Genomic DNA, 18,907 nt, shown 5'->3' on the forward strand with positions numbered 1-18,907 from the left:
TACGGGCACAATAGAGCCTGGTGCCCTGGCCTTCACAGGGATGGTCTCAACATTGTCATACAGGTGATGTGAATCTAAGGACCTCACATAGCAGATTTGAAGCGGGCAAAGAAAATCACACATTCCCAAATCACACTTACAGGTTTCTCTGATGGTTCTGGCAACACAGAAATATGGGTTGTATTCGCTGCATCTTTCAAGCCCTTGACAAAATAAAGCAAAGTTATGGTAAGTATTCCATCCATGCTAACTAGGCACAGGAAGGCGGTTGCACTAAAACATAATTACCTCCTGCTTCTCCGAATTAAGGGCTGCCGGGTGAACAAATTCCTTATAGTATTCCTTAAATGAAGAGAGAGACACACAGGCATATAAAAAAAAAAAACTCATAGACATGAGCAGTAGTCAAATTGAACCACAATACACTGTTGCTATCATAGATCCAGAATATGCATACAGAAGCGAAGCATGTGCTGTGTTATTTATTATTGGTGTGGGGAGGGGCCATGAATGACTAGAAGTAAAGCCTCGAGTAAGTGATAATGCTCTTCCTTTCCTTCAATGGTAATAAACAGCATATTATATTCATCTATCTGTATGTACTGCTTATGGTTTATCTCATGGCATTTTTTTCTTGTGTACTTATTTTACCAAAGGTTATCTAACCGAATCCAGGATGCAAGGGGTTAAATTTGTGCAGCAAGGTGAAACTACACAGATGAGCTATCTTATCTATTAGGAGAGTTGTTTTCCTGAGTAAAGTAATTGTTCGATGTAATCTGTCAGGTAGTACAGTAAAAAATATTTTCTTGTGTTAATTTTGCTGTACTTTGGTACTGAACTCTAATTTAACCTTTGCACTGCATTTACAACGTACGACTGTGTGTTTATATGTAATTTTGATCCAAATAAAACACATTAGTGAACCACATTTATTTTCATTGTCATGGCAAATTACATTAGATTTCAATGAAAAAACATAGGTATGGTTTCCTCTGTTCATAACAATATAATGTATATTTAAAAAAACTCTGAAATGCCATTAGAAACACACTTAAAATGCAGGTATGGCTACAAGGAAAAACCTACCCCGCCTCTGTAATTATCCAGTTTGTGGTTAGTTACAAGAACCATAACTCAATCCCTGCCAACAGTACCTGCACAGCACAATGGTGGGAAAAGCAATGTTTTAAGTGTTCAGAGTGCAGCCCAGTAGATGGTACATCGGCTAGAGATCTAGTCTTGAGAGCCACTGTGCCCTGTTAACGTCTGCCAGTCTTTTCCACTGCTTCTGGAGTTGTCGGGTGGATATGTCTTTCCCTACTAATGGCACTGTGCAGAGCCTTATAGCCATGCATAGTCTGATCTAGACACATATCTTACACCTACAATCTGCCACCCTCTCCTTCTTAGACACTCCCCTGCCCCCAATGATACGCCAAAGCAACAGCAGAGGCTGCTCCTTCTCACAACTGGCAGCCAAAGCTTGGAACAACCTGACCCTGCACCTCAAGACAGCCTCATTGCTCCAGCAATTCAAAGGGCTCGAAATATCCACTCGACCACTCGCCTTGGCGAGTCTTATTTGATCAGGTCGAGCTACTTTTAATACTTACTCGTCCCTTCTGGCGAGTTGACATTGAACAGGTGTTCTGTTCAGCTGAAAAGTGGAGGGGCAATAAAAGAGGACTTAAAATCTTGTTCTTATGTCACATTGGCTCTGTGTTCACAGGCAGAGGTCAAGCCAGTTTTTCTTACATTTAATTTTCCTTCTGAATGCAGAGTTCCAGGACTTTGTAAGGTGAACTGTGTGACCTGCTACTTGCTAGAATGTAAAATAAAAGGATATATGGTGTCAGGGTTTTCCTAACACACAATATTTGAATGACTAAGTCAACTGTTCAAACATTTCAAAATATATTTCAGTAGTTGTGAAAGCCCTCTTTTATATTTCTGAGTGATGAAAAAATATTTTAATAGGATGAAAACAAATCAGAATACTTTACATGTTGATGTGCAAAGGATATGTTTTCTGAAACCCAATTTTCACAGATTGTTAATACACTATATAGTTTTATCAGTAAAGCTGCAAGTTAGTGGAGAGGTTTTTGGACATTTCTTGGAAAGTTACTGTGTGTAGATGACAATATGATACCACATAATGGTTTAGTAATATATTTATTAAAATTGAGTGTTCAAACAAACTGAGAAACACTCCTGCCCTGAGGGCAATGTTGTTAGTAACCTAAAAGAAGCCTTAGGTTATGTGGGCTAGACCTAATGGTATGTGGGATAGATTCTTGCGATGCATGCAGCAAACTTCAGTCTACTTAATCAAACAAAAGAGTTTTTTTATACTGCAGAAATACTGAGCTCACATATTTGAAGGTGCAATCATATGTGAGAATTAAGAAAAAGGCGACTCTGTAAACTATTTGCCTAGGATCACACATTGAGACCGGTTTACGGGTCAAGTACATTACAGTTAGGTCGAGCAGATTATTTAAGTTACTTGACCTGCAGGTATAGTAACGTTATGATTTTTCGAGTCCTGAATTCAGAAAAGGACTCAAGACCTGGCTGTTTGAATGAGCAGACCACCACTACCCAGTTAGCTACTCCAGTACCTTGAGACCCTCACAGGTGATTTGCCACACTTTAGAAACCACTGATTGCGAGTGATCATGATGGGAGAAAGTCAGAATGTGAGCCATTATACTGTCTGAATAATATCTGCTTTCTCCAGCTTCCTCAACTCATGCTGCGATAACTTGTAGTTGCACAAAGGGAGCCACAGATGTTGAAACATCTATTCAGAATGTTAGTGCCTCTGTGCAAATGATACATTCAAAGATTCCTCAAGTTTGAGCATTTCTGGGCATCACATGTCTGCTTCTACACTGGTAAAGACACTAAAACAAATATTATTTTTGTTTTCGTTCACTGGAGAAACATTTTAGTTGACAACTCTTGTTGATTATGGCAGGAAATTAAAAAGCTATCTTTTTCTAAAGCATCTGGGAGAATAAAGAGATTGCAAATGGAAAAAATACCATGGCATATAGCAGTTTCCTCTTTATTGGGAAACATTACTTTTATGCATTCAGTTTTTTCTGACCGTAATCTAAGTTTGGGTAATTAAAATAATTTTTTTAAGCATTAAACATGCATACAGCACTAACAACTACAGGTTTTTGAAACTGTACATTACAATAAAGTAAGATTTCCAATTTCTACAGTCTACCAGCTATGTCCAAAATATCTGACTAAAAATGTAAATGTGAGTTGGAGTGGCTGATAGGAGAGTATTGACATTCATCAATATTATGCGTTGGATGCTTATATTCCATGTCTCAGGGTTTGACATGTGCATGGGCAATCTTTATGAAGTTAAGCGACATGTTTGCTGCAAAATGCTGTGTCTTGAGCAACTTCTTTGCAATAGCAAACCAGCCTTTTTGAGCACCTGAAATACTGCACATATGTTCCATTAGAGGGTTTTTATTCACAGAAAAGGATCTTGACTTTTACTAAAAACAACAAAGATTACATACTCTGGGCAGAATAGCCCTAAGTAACCTCACCCCTATGGTGAGGTCACTTCTGTAGCGAGTTAAGGCATTTGTTGACAGAGGCTAGTAGCACATTATCTTCTTCAGCCTCAAGCCACAATGGAAGCAGGCCAGTAATTTTACAGTGTCAAAATGGGACAATTTTTGTGGTCAAAGGCCAGTGTACGTTTTTCAATTTATACAGTGCATGGAGCACAATTTTGTGTTCCTGCAAGAACAAAAAGGTCTCTGCCGTCTGGCAAAAGTGTATGCTGTAGACTACAAACAACAGTGATGGCGAAACATACATGAGTTGATCTGAACCTCTGAAAACATTCCATTTCATATTTTTTTAGGGTGTCTGTGCAATTACAGAGTCTGATCAATCAACCAATTCCATCCTTCACTTGTGTGCCAAGGCTCTGATTACAAGCTGGGGGCTAAATTCCAATCCTGTTTGTACCCGGATTGACATTCCAAACTGTGTCATAATTAACACACCCGCTCTTTTCCCCTCACAGATTGAGGCAAATCAAACCTACTGAAATGTATGGAAAGATGCTAAGAAAGGTTGGGGTGGCATATGTTACACTAAATAACGTTCTGCCTGTCATACATCACTTCCAAGTAAAAAACATGGACTAGGAGTTACGTTGCCCTGGGTAATGGCATTTACCAGGTGCAGTACATACAACTCAACCAGTAATCAGGGCTGCAGAAAATAACCCAAATGATAACATGTCCAGATGTGGGCCCATGTGCCATAGGATAAACCAATGGACCACTGAGGTCCAGCAAGACCAACACCTGTGAGGGGTTGCTTGCATTCCAGTTCAGTGGGCACATGGTTTAGCATTTTAAACTGGAATGCCTCTGCTACAGAAGGGCCACAATTAATCAATCTTTACCCTTAGACGAGGCAGGCCAGGTCACTAAGCATAATCGGCAAGTGGGTGGGCTTTATTTGTAGTCCTGTAAAACAGGTCCTAGAATTTCAATCCATCATTTGTGTCCTGCCACTGTGAAGGCCGAACCGTTAGGCGACCTCTGCAAATACCTGTGGTTTCAAGAGATCCGTACAATCGGGGAAGAAGAGCGAAGCCATGGCGTATGACCCAGACCTGCCTGGTTGCTTTTCAGATGTCGACTCGAAATAGCGAAGACATTTTTCTTCCTGTTGGAGGAATAGGACGAGGTTTTTAACACTGTGGCACATTAAACACCCAATAAAGCTATCATGTACTGGGTAACCTGCTTAAGATAATGACAGTAAAAAGTAGCACACAGGACTGATACACCACTGACTGCTGTCCCAATACAAGTCATCAGTGAATATAACACATTGGTTTTTCAGTTTTCTTAAAATGTTTCAATTGCAAACTTGTTGCTCTGAAGGCTTGCTATGTGCACGATGTTTGAACATAGGGCTTCTGGCACAAATAGAAAGTTGTTGATCAGAAAATAAGGCACTCATTTCATACCCGCAGGACACTCATACTCTAAGACTGGTGGATATGTGGAGAGCTTAATAAAAGACAGAATACACTAAACTTTGTGTCTAAGTAAGTCCAACTGTTTTTAAGCCACAGCTGTTGGACATATTTAGTAAAATTTCCTTCTCAAACAAGCATAACTTACAACCGTCATGTGTGGGATTTAGTTAAATTTGTTTTCGTAGTTTCAATATTTGACGCACTAAGGATACACACCAAATGTCACACCTTCTTAAACTAAATTTAGTAATATTTTCTCCCATCACCACCACTTTTGAATACTATGGTGAACTATGCTCCTTCCCACACTTTGTTACGAATGTATCTTGATGTTGTAATTTAGAGGGCAGTTAAGTGTGGGAAATGTGCTTAAAAAAAAAAAATGGAGTGAGTGCACTGCTGTAGTATGGAATTTTCCTAATCACTCCTCCGTCATACCCCGGAGGACACCCTCAAGTTAAACATAAATGAATAAAGAAGCGTGTATGAGGCAGGCATATGTAAGATACATCTCTGGCTTACGCCAGTTCTTGAATGTGTATTTGCACTGTGTAACTTACACAGCTATAAATTAAACTAATAAATCTAAAGTACAAGGGCATCATAAGACTGTAGATAGGATCCAACATCTTTAGCCAATAATATAAATCTACTTACTAGCCTAACAATGGTAGCTGTTATCAGAGATAACACTACTGTTTTAAACTGCTTTCGTAACATGAACTACTTTGGCAAAGTAAAGATGACAGAAATGTGATAGCCAGGATCGGCGCCTACACCAAAGAACTTTCAGAGTGTAGGGGGTGGAACAAAAAATTTAAGAGGGAGGCCCATTGAGGAAGGTGTGACCAGGCATCAGAAGGAATATAAATGTGTTTTTTCAACTCTTTGCTATCAGTGTAATACAGGGAACGACACCGTCAATTATTCAAGCATAGGAAGACAAGAGTGGATAGGTTAGGTTCTTGAAGCTAAATAGCACAAGCGATCAACAAGTGGACCCAACTTGAGTGACTATCTAGGGCTTTGTGATAGCTTGATGACTTTTGCCCCACTGGCCTGGAACAGCTGCTGAACAGAGAAATGCCTTCACATAATCAAGCAAATGTAAAGGCTGTGGAGAGTTGCTATTGTTGTGCGATTGGGAGTTAAAGTAATTGCCTAGAATCACACAATGTGGTAAAGTGGAAGCTGGGATTGATAAAAGTTTTTTTTGCAATTCAGCCACTACATGGTTATCTCATTCCCTCTCCCATTTTCTCTGAAAAGCTAAACCAGTGCACTGTGTTAAATATATCCAGGCTATGCATGTTTGGGGGAAGGTATTGTTTAAATGCAAGAGCTCAGCTTAAAGCCTGATCACCCACCCCCCCCCCCACAAACAAACACACACACACACACACACACACACACGTCAGTGCATTGAGATCACTTGCTCCACATAGCTAAAATTCTTTATTGATCAGCTTCCATTGAATTAATTCATCCACGCACCCCTCATCAATCCAACTTTACACTCAAGGAGCCACGCAACAGTCTTAAATCTCCATTCATTCAATGACTGGGCAAGGTTCAGTAATGAAAAATGTGTGGTAAAATGCACCATATTTGCAATTTTCTCAAAATGCCCTCCAATCATCACCCCATATCCTCATTGAAGTAATGGGGCTCGCCCCCAAGTTTGCTACGCACTGTGTGGAGGCGGGTCTGACAAAATTTGCCATGACTTCTTTTGGTTCCCAGTTGGACCCTGCGCACACAGCTGGGTGCAGTCACAAACTGCACCTGCCTGTTGGGATGGATTCCTGTACTCCCCGTTAGAATTCAGGTTTCGTCCTATGACAGGGAAAGACAGATCTGCAGTTTAAGGTTTAAGACCACGGCGTTCTCTCATTGACAAAATGAGACAAATTATGATAAAATGGAAGACGCCGTCTGCCATGTCAAACATGCCAGTAAACTGTAAAAGTAAGGCTATGAGGACTCTGCATGTGAAAAAGTACGTAGCACTAGGTGAAAACTGCAGTGAATATGTACTGCAAGGTAATTTTCAAAAAGTGCACAAATCCCAAATGACCTTAAGAAGTAACGGACCATGACTTTCATCTGTAGGTTGGTTGAGATGTGAACCAGATAAATAAAATATACGGCAAAACTGCAACACCGGCAATAGAGATCAAATATAAGGACAGCTCCTTAAACAACTCTTTGTTACAGGAGCTGGCTGAACCTACAAAGGGCAAAGAGTATTCCATCAACAGCAGAGTCCTGGCAGAGGAAAACAATATGAAAAAGGGTAGCACTGAACATTGAAGTAGAGTTTGTAGAAATCTATTTTCTGACTGATATTGTAACTACCATTAATGTCTTGAGTGATGACACACTATGCGAGAGCACAGATACAGATTTTAAATGTGGAAATATATGCTAATGGCTGATACACACTTTTTCCGCTTCATCAAAAGCCATCTTCAGGTGTAAGAAAATGTTTTTTACTTGTAACTAAAGCTTTACAGTGTTGATATGTTTCACTGTATAGATGCTGTCCAGCTGGAAATAATTGCTACTCAAATTAAATAGCAGTGACCATTCAGACATAATTTAACATTGCACTTAGTGGAGTCCAGCCATCTCTTTGTTGGTAGCCTTCGACAGAGGCATCTTTTTATTAGGTACACGTAGAGATCCTACTGACGGAAGAGGCGAATTTTGAAGAGATTTTGTTTGTTCACCAGCACTGAAAGTGTTCACTTGTGATTCAACACTTTCCAGTCAGCTGTTAGCTGCCTTCAGGAAGCGTCCATTACTCTTGGACTATATGCATGTGAAGGTGCCAAACAGAAACTAAACTGAATGCATCAGGTAGGGCAAGGCAGTACTGGCTTTGGATGTAAAACCAGTACAAGAGATCTGGAACAGTATCAATTGTGGAAGAGAAAATGATGGATTTCTGTCTGTAGATGAGGTCATCAGGATATTTATGGTAGCGGTCTGTGACGCTAGGACTCCAACTGAAGTCATAGAATTAAGAGTTTATTTTGCAGTAGAGAAAGTGAGGCCAAAGGTTAACAGTAACTATGGTGAGTTTGCACTAGATACTCTGCTTTCTGGTTGACATTTTACCCAGATATATCAGTTCGCTCAAAAGGCATAAATATATTTCTGTAGAAGTAAAAGTGGGCCATCACCATAGTCATGATCTTTATAAAAATGCTGATTTGAGGTAAAAAAAAAACAATAGATACAAACTCATAGTGGTCGTTTTTACCATTAACCAGAGGCACTTAGTGCTTTGGGTGGCTGATAAGGACATTTGTGTCCTGTAGATCTACGTATGTAGGAATAACCCTGATGTCCTGGGTCTTTTTGTCTATCATGCAGAAACGTGGCTTTTCCAGGACTTGTTAATTTATTTTTGTATTTGATGCCATCAAGCTTACTCTGGATCAAGGTATTAATGTTGCCTTGATATTATTAGATCTTTCAGCCGCATTTGGTAGTCTCTCTGGACATTCTTTTACGTCGTCTCTCAGGAATTTAGGTGAGAGGTTTGGCATTGGATTGGATCTGCTCTTTCCTAGATCCCAGAGAAAAGTATGTTTGGATGGCCCCTTACTCATCTGCTACCAAGACACTTAACTTGGGAGTACCTCAGGACTCATCTCAGAGCCAGATATTATTTAATGTCTATTTGTCTCAACTGGCTGCATTAGTCCAGTCTTTTGGCATTAAGGTAATTTCCAATGCAGATGACACCCAGCTTCTCTTCTCATACGAGGTCAGATGCACAAGAATCTTTTAAAGCATGTGTGGGAGCAGTAATGAATTGGATGTGGGCCATTTACTTACCATGTAACTAATATGAAACGGAAGTCCTTATGTTTGGCCCAACTTCCATTTGCTAATTAGATAGCTGCTGGCCAACCGCATTGCGTTCACCTGTGCCCGCATCCTCCTTCTGCGGTGGCTAGGAATCTAGGAGTTAAATTGGATTATCGTCTTTCCTTTCAACCTCAGGTATTGGCAGTGGTAAGATCTTGTTTTACTAGGATGAGGGCGCTGTAGAAATGTCTTTATCTGCTGCTATTCGAGATCCAGAGATCAGTGGTCCATGTTTTAATTACATCTAGGCTGAACTACACTAATGCCTTTACTCAGACTTCTCAGATTATTTTATCAAGCACTTGCAAGATGTCCAGAACGCAGCTGTAAGCCTCTTATCCAAACTACCTTGTGCTTTCATTGCCACTTATCTTATGGAGTTGTACTGGTTGCTAATAAAGAAGAAAATCTTATTTAAGTCTCTGGTAATAGTTCATTGTGCTTTGTATGAGTCAGATCCCCAGTACTTAACTGAGAGGTTTAGGCCTTATGATCCAACATGAGCACTTCGGTCTGCTGAAGCTCTTCTGAACACAGCTCCTGGATTCAAAATGTTCAAGGAGAGGCAGCTCCTCCCTTTCCTTTTTGATCTTGCAAGCCTGGAATCGTCTCCCATTCAAAGATGAGCTCCACTTTTGGAAAGCCTTGAAACCTTTTCAGTTTACCTCACACTAGTCTTTCTGTCAAACTACCAGATTTCCAATTGCCGGGACGCTCTCCAAATAGCCGTACGCAAGATAAGCTGTTAATTCATTAATTTGCAAAACGTGCATACACCACCAAGTTGCCTACTGGCACTAGTAACATACTGCACTAACTGCAGGAGAACCAAGTGTAAAACGTAACTGGAACATAAGAGAGGTCTTAACTGTTCAGGCAATTGGTCAGATTAATTGGGTCCAAAATTAGCTTACACCCACAAGTCTATTTGCAAGAACCTGAAGTGCTACACAATATCTTTTAATGTAGAGCTGATAAATGCTGCAGATGCAATTCTTTCTCAAAGAGTTTCTATGTTTCTTAAATAGACAGTCTGGGTCTGGAGGTGTTCTTGTTCCCAAGATTGTTTATAAACCCTGAGCCTTGGTAAGAAGATGTCTTTACCCAATCCAAAGTTATCTAACGTTTTAGATAAAGTCTATACCTTGAAATATGTTAGTGCTTCTGTGTGTCCATATGTGTGTACATATTCCTGGCATCTGTTCTCTTTAAAATTACATATCAATGATGTAAATAAGCAAAGCATGGCCTGATACCAACACTATTGACCGGAGACAATGTGGAGCTCAACAGAACATTTCACAATGCTAAAATACTATATATATATATATATATATATATATATATATATATATATATATATATATATATATATATATATATATATATAAAAATAAAATTACTAACTAAAAAAAAAACTTAGCACTTCATTTATGTTCAAAGCATGGAAAATGTGAAAAAGTATTAGTCAGATGTCTGGCTTAATTAAAATAAAATCATGCACATTCTTTACAAAATAATGCAGCATTATTATATATATATATATATTTTTTAAACAAGCAATTGTGATTAAGTCACTTGCTGTTAAGTACGTGACACCAACAACCCTTGGAGGCAGGAAAGAGTGTAGTGTAGCAACTGCAGAAATAATTCCATGTAAGGAGTCTCCGATTTTCACAGCAAATGCACTTGAAAAACGGCAGCCTTTCCTCAGATTGCCTAAACATCACATCTGTGTTTTAAGGCGCAGCCCTGTTTAAGAAGAATGTGTGCTGTCTCATGGGTATGTTGGCAACACCTCCTCCAAGAAACCTGGGCACTGATCCCATTTTCCCACTCCATGACACCGCGTGATCACCAACAAACTAATTTACACAAGTAGAGGAGAGATGCATTCTCGTGATTAACATCTCACTGTATGAAAAATTAGAAAAAGACTTGCCAAAGCCTTATGTATTTTTGGAATTACTAGGAGCATAGCTGACAAAGCGAAGCAACATAAAATTACATCTGTAAAACTACAACATGTATAAGAAGGACAACCTGAACAGCCAGTGCATCCCAGCACTAACAGCAATAAACAAAATCTAATATAAAGCAAGTGAAACTCATTCGAGTTTAGGTTAGCACGCAGGAGTGACACACTACTTCCGCAAAGCAGATTAGGTCATTGTACCACCCAGAACAGCCTCTGAAAAGAAGGTGTGATGTGAAACCATGAAATGCAATGGCAGGACATTGTACACCAACTGGATGGGGCGCAATTCTTCTCCAAAATCAATGTCATCAAAGGTCATCATCAGTTCAAGGTAAAAGTTACTTATCTGGAACTACAGTTTTGATATATTTCAAGATTTCAAACACTAGAGATGCAGACTTACCGCACAGCCGAAGACCTCGTTGTAGCAGTCAGCATACCGCAGGTACCAGGTGACATTGTAACTCCAGGAGGGATTGCACGTCTTCCCATCTCCTTCAACTGTCAAAAGCACAAGCAAAAATGTAACCGTCTATAATCAGCAGCCAAGGCACTGTGCATATCCCAATCAAATTCTTGCATATCCGAACAATCAAACAAAGGTAATACTACTCCAAGAAAAGGTAATGTTAGAAAAGGGGTCTCTAGATGGCAGTGGGTTGCACCCTGTCTAAGTAGGGCCCCTCACTCCATAGCTAAGATAACCCCTGCGTACCATCTTGGTAGCTTGGCATGAGGAGTCAGGCTTATCTCAGAGGCAATGTGTAAAGTACTTGCATATACACACAATAGCACAGTGAAAACACCAAAAAAGTACTCCACACCAGTTAATTAGAATAGCCAATATGTATCTGAGTAAAACAAGACCAAAATCACAAACATCCAAAATACACAAGCAAAAGTAAGAATTTTCAAAGATTAAATCCTAGTATAGCGCTTAGAAACACAATAACTCCAACTCCATCACTGAGTCTTGACTGAGTCCCTTCCAACAGTCCAACGCCACTCACAAGGGAGTGCGGGACGGTCAAGGATGCGCACGGACCCCGGATATAGTACCTTGGAAAACAATGAGGAAACAAAGACGTTGCATGGACTTGGGGAGGTGAGGCGTCGCTGGAGCTGGTACTGGTGCTGTGTCGGTTCATTACTGCTACCTGGGAGGTGAGGCATTGGTTCCTTACTGCTACGCAGAGGAGGTGAGGTGTCGGGTCCTTATGGCTGCAGGGGAGGTGGTGCAGTGTCAGTGGTGAGGTGTTGGTTCCTTACGACAAGGTGGGGCTCGATGAAACAGGCAGGTCAAGATGCCAGGCATTGACTTTGCAGTGTTGCAGTCACAAGTCGGGGCCACAGGTGCTGTGGCATAGTGGGAGTCAGGTGTCACGGATATCAATGACACAGCACTTGGGACTCATGCTGTGGTGGGACTTCAGAGACACTGCAGTGGCGTCAGACCTGTGGTACAGGTCACGGTTGCTGCACTCAGCGGGGACCGCGGCTCCGGTGCAGGCAGCGGCGCAGTGTCAGAGAGCAGCACCAGTTCTGAAGTCATTTTGGGTGTTGATGCACTAGTGTCTTCCTTGTTGCACCACAACTCATTCCCTTGGGCCCAGGAACTGGATTTGGCACCACTTGGCAAGTCAGGACTCTCAGCAAGAGAGCCCAGGCACTAGCAGGTTAAGTCTTTGATGTCCCTGAAACTTCTTAACAGGAGGCAAGCTCAGTCCAAGCCCTTGGAGAACCTTTGGAAGTAGGATGTAAAACATCAAGTCCAGTCCAGTCCTTTCACTCCCAGGACAGATGCAGCAAGCAGCAGGCTAGCACAACAGAGCAACAGGCAGAGTGGCAATCCCTCATACAGCATCCAGTTCTTCTAGCTGCCAGAACTTCCTCAGTCCAGAAGGATTCTAACTCTGTGGTGTCAGAGGTCCATTACTTATACCCATTTCTGTCTATGAAGAAGGCAGACTTTAAAGAGAAGTCTTTGTAGTGCACAAGACTCTGCTTTTTCCCTGCCCGGGCCCCAGACAGGTTGGGGACTGTTTTGTGTGAGGACAGGTGTAGGAAAGTACTCTTTCTGGCATGGTTACCCCCACGTTTTCAGTATGTTTTGACTGTGTTCACTGGGATCCTGCTACCCAGGACCCCAGTGACTATGCTCTCTCCCTTTAAACTTGGTTGCTTGGACCAAAAACACCCACATTAGGCATTCTTGTGCTCCCTTGTATGTCCCTAGTATATGGTACCCAGGGCACTGGTGCACCAGGGGCTCCCCATGGGCTGCAGAATGTATTAGGCCACCCATGGGGAGCCCATGCAAAGTGTATCCGCAGGCCTGCCACTGCAGCCTGTGTGAAAGGGTGTTTGTACCCTTTTCACTACAGGTCACTGGACCAGGTCACTGTAAGTCACCCCTATGGTAGGCCCTCCTAGCACGAAGGGCAGGGTGCAGGTACCCGTGTGTGAGAGTACCCCTGCATGAGCAGAGGTGCCCCACGAACTTGTGCCCCATTTTCATGGACTTCGTGAGTGCGAGGACGCCATTTTACATGTGTACTGGACATTGGTCACTACCTATGTCCAGCTACATAATGGTAACTCCGAACCCAAGCATGTTTGGTATCAAACATGTCCGAATCATACCCCCAATACTGTAGCCAGTATTGGAAGTATGATTCCATGCTCTCAGGGGCTCCTTAGAGGACCCCCAGCATTGCTCCTACCAGCTTCCTGGGGTTTCTCGGCAGCCCACGCTGCTGCCACCTCTTGGAAGGGTTTCTGCCCTCCTACTGCTTGAACAGCTCAAGCCCAGGAAGGAAGAACAAAGGATTTCCATTGGGAGAGAGACGCAACACCCTCTCCCTTTGAAAATAGGTGTTACATGGCTTGGGAGGGGTAGTCTCCCCACGCCTCTGGTATGCTCTGAAGGGCACATTTGGTGCCCTCCTTGCACAGACCAGACAGCACCGGTTCAGGGACCTCCAGCTTCTGCTCTGGTGTGAAACTGGACAATAGAAAGGGGAGTGACCACTCCCCTGTCCATCACCACCCCAGGAGTGGTGCCCAGAGCTCCTCCAGAGGGTCCCTTGATTCTGCCATCTTGAATTAAAGGTGGGCAGAGGCCTCTGGGAGCATTTGAGTGGCCAGGAACGTCAGAGCCCCCCTCCTGGTAGGTGGTCACCTGGCCAGGTGACCAATCCCCCTTCCAGGGCTATTTAGGGTTTACCTCTTGGGTGGGTCCTCAGATTCAGCTTGCAAGATTCCAGTAGGACTCCTCTGCAAGGTCTACTTCAACTCCTGGCCACTGGAACCGCAACTGGACTCCACAGGAACCTACAATCTGCAGCAACAGCAACGCCTTTGCCCTGCAACATTGTTTCTCCGGCTCCTTCCAGTTTCTGCAACATTTTCCCAGCTATGCATCCTCTGAGGGCGGCAAGTCGTCAGTCTGTACGAGAAAGAATCTCCCTTGGAGTGAAGGAGTCACTCCCCTGCATCTGCAGGCACCAACTGCAATGACATCTTGCTGCGTGGATCTCTTCTCATCCTGAGCTGCGTGGATCCTGCATCACAGGTGGTGGTCTGGCGTGGTCCCTTTGGTCCTCTCTGCCAGCTTTCCAACTTCGGTGATGGCAAGCCCTTGCCTCCCCAAGCAGGACAGTACCCCTGTGCACCACGTCTCTTGCAGCTACAAAGGCTTGATGGCATCTCCTCCAAGAGATATTCAGGATCCATGTAGCCCCGGCACTCTTCCCTGCAAAGCACAGCCCTCTGCGTGTCTCTCCTGCTGCGTGAGAACCTTCTTCAGTTGTGCTGTGTTGGCTTCTCTGCGACTCCTGGGTCCTCTTGCAGTGGGTCCTCTGTGGGGGCTGCCTCTTCTTCTGTGGACTCTCTGCACTGCTGAGGGTCCCCTGGCACTCCCTTCCATTGGTTGAGTCTCTCTGGACCTTGCTGGCACCCAGCAGCTCCACTTTTCATCTACCATGACTCTTGCCTTTCCCAAGGCTTGTTGGTGGATTTTCCATGCCACAGACAATCTTCCATCTGGTGTGGGACGTCGACTGCATCCTCCAGGAATTCCTCACCGACTCCAGGGATGCATTGATGACCGTCTTTGTCCTGCCGTCAACCAACTCCTGCAACCACAGACAGGTGGGTAGTGGCTCCTGCCACCACCAAACACTTCTACGAGTTCTGGACTTGGTCCCTTTCTTTTTCAGGTCTTCCTCTTTAGGGATCAACTGCTGGTTTCTTGCAGTCTTGTCTGAGTGTTGCATTATCCTTCTTTTCAGTCCTTTTGGAAGTTTGGGGAAAAAACAGTAATGTACTCCTTTCTTCCTGGTCGCTGGGGGGTACTGTGGTACTTACCTTTTGGGGTTCCTAGTTCCTCTAGCTCCCCTCTACAGATTCCACTTACCTGAGTGGGGTCCGGCATTTCCGCTCCATTTTTTTGGTATATGGTCTGGGCTCCCCCTAGAGTCACTATTGTCTACTGCTATTGCACCGTTTTCTATTGCTATCTATGCCTATTCCGGATTACTAGTGTACATATTTAGTGTGTTTAATTACCTCCTATATGAGACTTGCCTATCTAGTGCTTTTGGTAATTGTGTCACTAAAATAAAGTACCTCAGGGCCTCATTAAGAGTCTGGCGGTGCACAGTGGCGCTCGGACTGCCGCAATAGGAGTGTTCCGACTGCCATATGACCGTGGCAGAGCTGCCATGGTCTGACCGCCGGCACCGCCAGGTTGCCGCCGGCCAAGGGCCTGGTGGGGCTGGCAGTCTCATTCCACCAGGGGAGCGCTCCAGATTATGACCGGCGTTTCCGCTAGCCTTTTCATGGCGGTCCCACCGGCATGGGCAGTGGAGGGCGCCCATGGACAGCCCCATTGCGCATTTCACTGCCTGAATTACTAGCATTGAAAAGCGCGACGGGTGTTATCGCACCCGACGCAGCACAACATTGCCTCTGGCTATATTACTGGTGTCAATGTTGTGGTGTGTTTCCCGCTGGGCGGAAATGCTGTTTCCGCCCACCGGCCCAGCAGGACACTCGTAACAGGTACCGCGGAGGGACGCATGCATATGTGGCCATCCTGACGTGGGACTTTAGCAGACAGCCTGCGCCGCCCACCAAAGCCTGAGTGTTTTCGTTCATGTGTGTAGGTGCTGTGTGACTACAGTGGTATTGCATAAGCTTTGCATGTCCCCTAGATAAGCCTTGGCTGCTCATTCACAGCTAGAGAGCCTGACTTCTAGACAATGCCTACACTACACTAATAGGGGATACCTGGAACTGGTATAAGGTGTAAGTACCTTAGGTACCCACCACACACCAGGTCAGCTTCCTACAACAGGCACAGCCCTATTCAGGTACAAGAGTCAGCTCATTCTACCATTCTAGCTCAGCAAGTCCCATCAGGATATGCAGAGAACACCTCAGCTCCCTCTGTGTGACTGTCCAGACTGAATGCACAAACAACCCAACTGTCATCCCGACCCAGACGTGTATTCAGAAGACAGACAGAGGCACAGAATGGTTAAGCAAAAAAATGCCCACTTTCTCAAAGTGGCATTTTCAAACTCATAATTCAAAAACTAACTTCACCAAAAGATGTATTTTTAAATTGTGAGTTCAGAGATCCCAAACTCCATCTCTCGATCTGTTCCCAATGGGAAATTACAGTTAAAAGATATTTCAAGGCAATCTCCGTGTTACTCTATGGGAGAGACAGGCCTTGCAATAGTAAAAACTAAATTTAGCAGTATTTCACTATCAGGACATGTAAAGCACACCAGAACATCTGCTACCTTTTAAAAATACATGACACCCTGCCCATGGGGCTATCTTAGGTCTGCTTTAGGGATGACTTACATGTAATAAAAGGGAAGTGGGTGCACTTGCCAGGTCGAAATGGCAGTTTAAAACTGCACACAAAGATACTGCAGTGGCAGGCCTGAGACATATTTACAGGGCTTCTCATGCGGGTGGCACAATTATGGGTCTAGGCCCACCAGTAGCATTTGATTTATAGGCCCTGGGCACACACCGTGCACTGTTAGTGACTTACTAGTAAACCAAATATGCCAGTCTTGGAGAAAACAATCACTAATACATTTTAGACCGACAGCACTTGCACTTTAGCACTGGCCAGCAGTGGTAAAGTGCCCAGAATCCTAAAACCAGCAAAAACGAAATGCAGCACACAGTCAAAAACAGGAGTTCAGAAGCAAAAAAGACAGAGGAAATCACCGATGCCAGGTCTAAAAGGTAACTGAGTGAGTGAGTGACAGGGGCTGAGAGAGAGGTGAATGAGTGAGAGAAAGGAACATGAGTGGGCGGACGGAGCATGAGTGAGTGTGTTTGAGCAAGCGATTGAGCGTGAGCAAGAGAGGCCCGAGCGAGAACAGCAACAGAGGATTGCGAATGAGCTAGAGGAGTGCAAGTTTCCTCCCGTCAATCCCCTTTGATCTAGGATGGACTCAGAAGCAGGTGCATGCACTCCTTAGGTTAAGGCTTTCCTCCAGTTCTCCGACTAGGATGAAGAGTGTTCTAGCAGTTCTAAAGGGCAAGGAGATAGGTCACCCCTCCCCCACTGGCTGGTCCCACACAACTCATTTCCTTGCCTCAGTATTAATGAATCTATGTAGACTAGTAAAATGGCTTCAATTTGATTTGAATATTCACAATTTGGGATGGTCCCGCTCTATTCTCATGGTCAATGCAGTACTCAAGATCCAGACCTCTTTGAGACTGGAAGCTTCTATACCAAGTCAATCCTTATTTTAGATGCTAGCAAGGCAAAGTTTCTTCCGCCTGGGAATATTTGTAGGCAATACAGCACTGGTCAAGTATCACAAATGTTCATATTCATATAATATAATCCAGATCTACTGTTATGCCTGTGGACTTTGCTTACCATTTCTCTTTAAAAATAGACTGTGTCAAGAACCCACTAACTGCAGCCCTGTCTGCCATGACGCCTTCATACTCACGCACTATCAATGTTTGTTTTGCACATTTTAAGTGAATGTTCCTCCCCAGCTGAACTTATCCAATACTTATTTGATTATTTTATTATTTGTCAGGTGCTCTGTATAAAATCAATCATATCTAGACGCCAGTAGCCAGGACAAAAAACTATCAAACTTAAATGTGTCATACTATAAATGTTTTTTAGCTTTTTCCTGACGCGGAAGGTGTCTCTCAAACATTTGCCTTCAGAGCTCTACAGGCGAGGACCAAAGTATGTAAACTTCAGCTCCCTTTCCATCTTAAGTGCATGCATGTGACTACCAACAGGTCACGAATATTTGATTGGAGGCCCTGGGAAGGAAAGTAATGGACACTTTCTTTCTTGACATCAACCAATGTAGATGCTTCTACGCATTTGTATACTGTACATATAATTTTAATGACAATTCAGGCATTCCACCTCAGTCAAAACACTGTCACAAGTATCAGGTTTAAGGATCTAATGAACAGCAGTCAGTGAATCTGATTTGTGCCATCTGTTTAATAGAATGAATTGGGGCAGATGGCTCTTTTCATCCAACTGCCTAACCATCATTAAACTGCCTCTTTTCTCTACTGCTATTACCTGATCATCCACTCTAATTGTTTGTTTTCAATCACTCTCGCACTTTATAAACCTCATCACCTGTGTTCACTGTACACATATCTCCTCTATTTTAACTCTAGACTTTTCTCTATGTTATGCCCTTATGTTTTGTCATCATGTTATGGTATGTCACTATGTTGTTATGATGTTATGTCGTTATATCAATATGTTGATATTTGTTCTGCTTTCCTTCTTATCTTGTATCAGAGCTTACAGAACATATCAAGAATGCACTTCTGAGTTTAAAGAAGACCTTTATTGTTGTTAATTCCTCCCCACCCACAAGTTCTTGAGGGACGAATGAATAGATTTCAAGCACACGTTCAAATGAGTAAAAGTATCGCAGCAATGAAAACAAAATATATCACAGTACTTCTCA

The 18,907-nt window shown here is 43.1% G+C and overlaps 1 protein-coding gene across 2 annotated transcripts in view; it reads right to left on the minus strand.

Annotated features, from left to right (window-relative positions):
- TMEM87A (transmembrane protein 87A) overlaps window positions 1–18,907 on the minus strand; it is a 140,156-nt gene that overhangs the window by 101,588 nt on the left and 19,661 nt on the right. For both annotated transcript variants that reach the window (XM_069208783.1, XM_069208782.1), the window contains exons 3-6: window positions 11,308–11,405; window positions 4,609–4,725; window positions 289–342; window positions 141–203 (exon numbers count right to left, since the gene is read on the minus strand). In XM_069208783.1, the coding sequence (XP_069064884.1) occupies window positions 141–203; window positions 289–342; window positions 4,609–4,725; window positions 11,308–11,405 (332 nt within the window). The remainder of the gene's footprint in view (window positions 1–140; window positions 204–288; window positions 343–4,608; window positions 4,726–11,307; window positions 11,406–18,907) is intronic.

This window comes from Pleurodeles waltl, chromosome 9 (genome assembly GCF_031143425.1).
Source record: "Pleurodeles waltl isolate 20211129_DDA chromosome 9, aPleWal1.hap1.20221129, whole genome shotgun sequence".
NCBI classification, from domain to species: Eukaryota; Metazoa; Chordata; class Amphibia; order Caudata; family Salamandridae; genus Pleurodeles; species Pleurodeles waltl.